The 1,422-nt window shown below is 40.2% G+C and overlaps 1 protein-coding gene across 1 annotated transcript; it reads right to left on the bottom strand.

Moving 5' to 3' along the window:
* Positions 1–26: 26 nt before the first annotated feature.
* LOC100638834 (cell division control protein 42 homolog) lies at positions 27–894 on the bottom strand (the record flags this gene model as incomplete). The annotated part of the gene is made up of 4 exons (XM_003391958.2): positions 790–894; positions 580–652; positions 404–513; positions 27–196 (listed from the first exon to the last, which is right to left on the bottom strand). Coding segments are annotated over exons 1-4 (458 nt in total), but the record flags the coding sequence as incomplete, so codon positions are not given.
* Positions 895–1,422: the final 528 nt, after the last annotated feature.

The following is a 1,422-nucleotide window of genomic DNA, read 5'->3' as shown; positions in this document are numbered from 1 at the left end:
GTGTCAATGCAGAGCATTCTACATACTTGACTGCACGCAATTCTCTGGCCAACTTCTCCGCAGCTTCTACGCTGATCGGACGCTGCTTGGCTTTTGATAGTTTCTCGATAGTGCTTGCGTCATCTCTGAGATCTACTTGAGTCCCGACGAGTAGGAATGGGGTCTTGGGACAATGGTGAGTGATTTCAGGTACCCACTACACAATGAGAGAGAGAGAGAGAGAGAAAAGAAGGAGGAAAAGATAGAGAAAGGGAGAGAGAGAAGTTAGAAGTAGAGAAAGAAAGTAGGAGGAGAAAAGATCATTCATAGTGTGAGAATACCAGTACACATGATAAATGTGAATACCATATATGGACTGACAAACACAGGCAGACAGACACACACAAGATATTAACTAACTAACCTTCTCTTTCACGTTCTCAAATGAAGCTGGAGATACGACAGAGAAACAAACTAAAAACACATCAGTCTGAGGGTATGAGAGAGGTCTTAGACGATCGTAATCTTCTTGACCTGTAAAGGAGAAGGGGGGGATACAAATGAATTAGGCTGTGAGTAAAAGTGGGAGGAGTGACTCACCAGCAGTATCAAAGAGACCGAGTGTGTAGGGCTCTCCACCAATCATGACAGTTACGGCATAGTTATCAAAAACCTACAAAAGAGAGGGAGAAGGTGGAAAGAATAAGAGAAAGAAGAGAGAAACAAGTAATACGCAATACTAGTGTCACTGCTGTTTGCTGGTGCAACAAAAGGGTCAGAATAAGCCTATTTATTGCCTCATTCCCTTACCGTGGGTACATATTCTTGTGGAAACTTGTTTGTAGTGTAAGAGATGAGTAGACAGGTCTTACCGACAGCCCCGTCACCGACTACCACACACTTTATGGTTTGCATGTCTCTACACTGTATCCTCTGGCTTTCCTCGAAGTAAAGTAGACTTCTCTAAGAGCTAAGACCAAGTAACTTGCTTCCTTCTCAGGGCGTTTGCACAAGATGGCGTCTCCCCCAATTCCTTCCTTTATCAATAGTTTGTTACTATTTTTAGAGCGCTCTATTTTTAGAACAAGTAGTGCGTGCGCATGCATTGAATGTGTATGCACGTACTAGTTATACTGTGCTATTTTTAGCACAGAATATTAATATTCATGATCATGCAGTGGGATGCAGGATCAGAGTGACTTGTTTTCTCCTTGTATATTTCTCCTTGTGGAGGAATCTCAACATGGTTTTAACATAGTTCTTACAGACCAAAATATAAAAACAAAAATTGATGATAAAAATGAAAAAAAAAGATCTACTAATTTTCAAATAATTTGCTATTTCGTCGTATGTCTCTGAATCACTTTCTTCTCCGTTGGATTTCTAAATAAAAAAGAATAAAAACGATTTAGCAACTAAATATACTTACTTGCTTGAAGAGCT

This window comes from Amphimedon queenslandica, unplaced genomic scaffold, assembly GCF_000090795.2.
Source record: "Amphimedon queenslandica unplaced genomic scaffold, v1.1 AMPQUscaffold_3578_Cont24429, whole genome shotgun sequence".
Classification (NCBI taxonomy): Eukaryota; Metazoa; Porifera; class Demospongiae; order Haplosclerida; family Niphatidae; genus Amphimedon; species Amphimedon queenslandica.
Note: the sequence above shows the minus strand (reverse complement) of the source record. Positions and strands in the feature narration are given on the sequence as shown.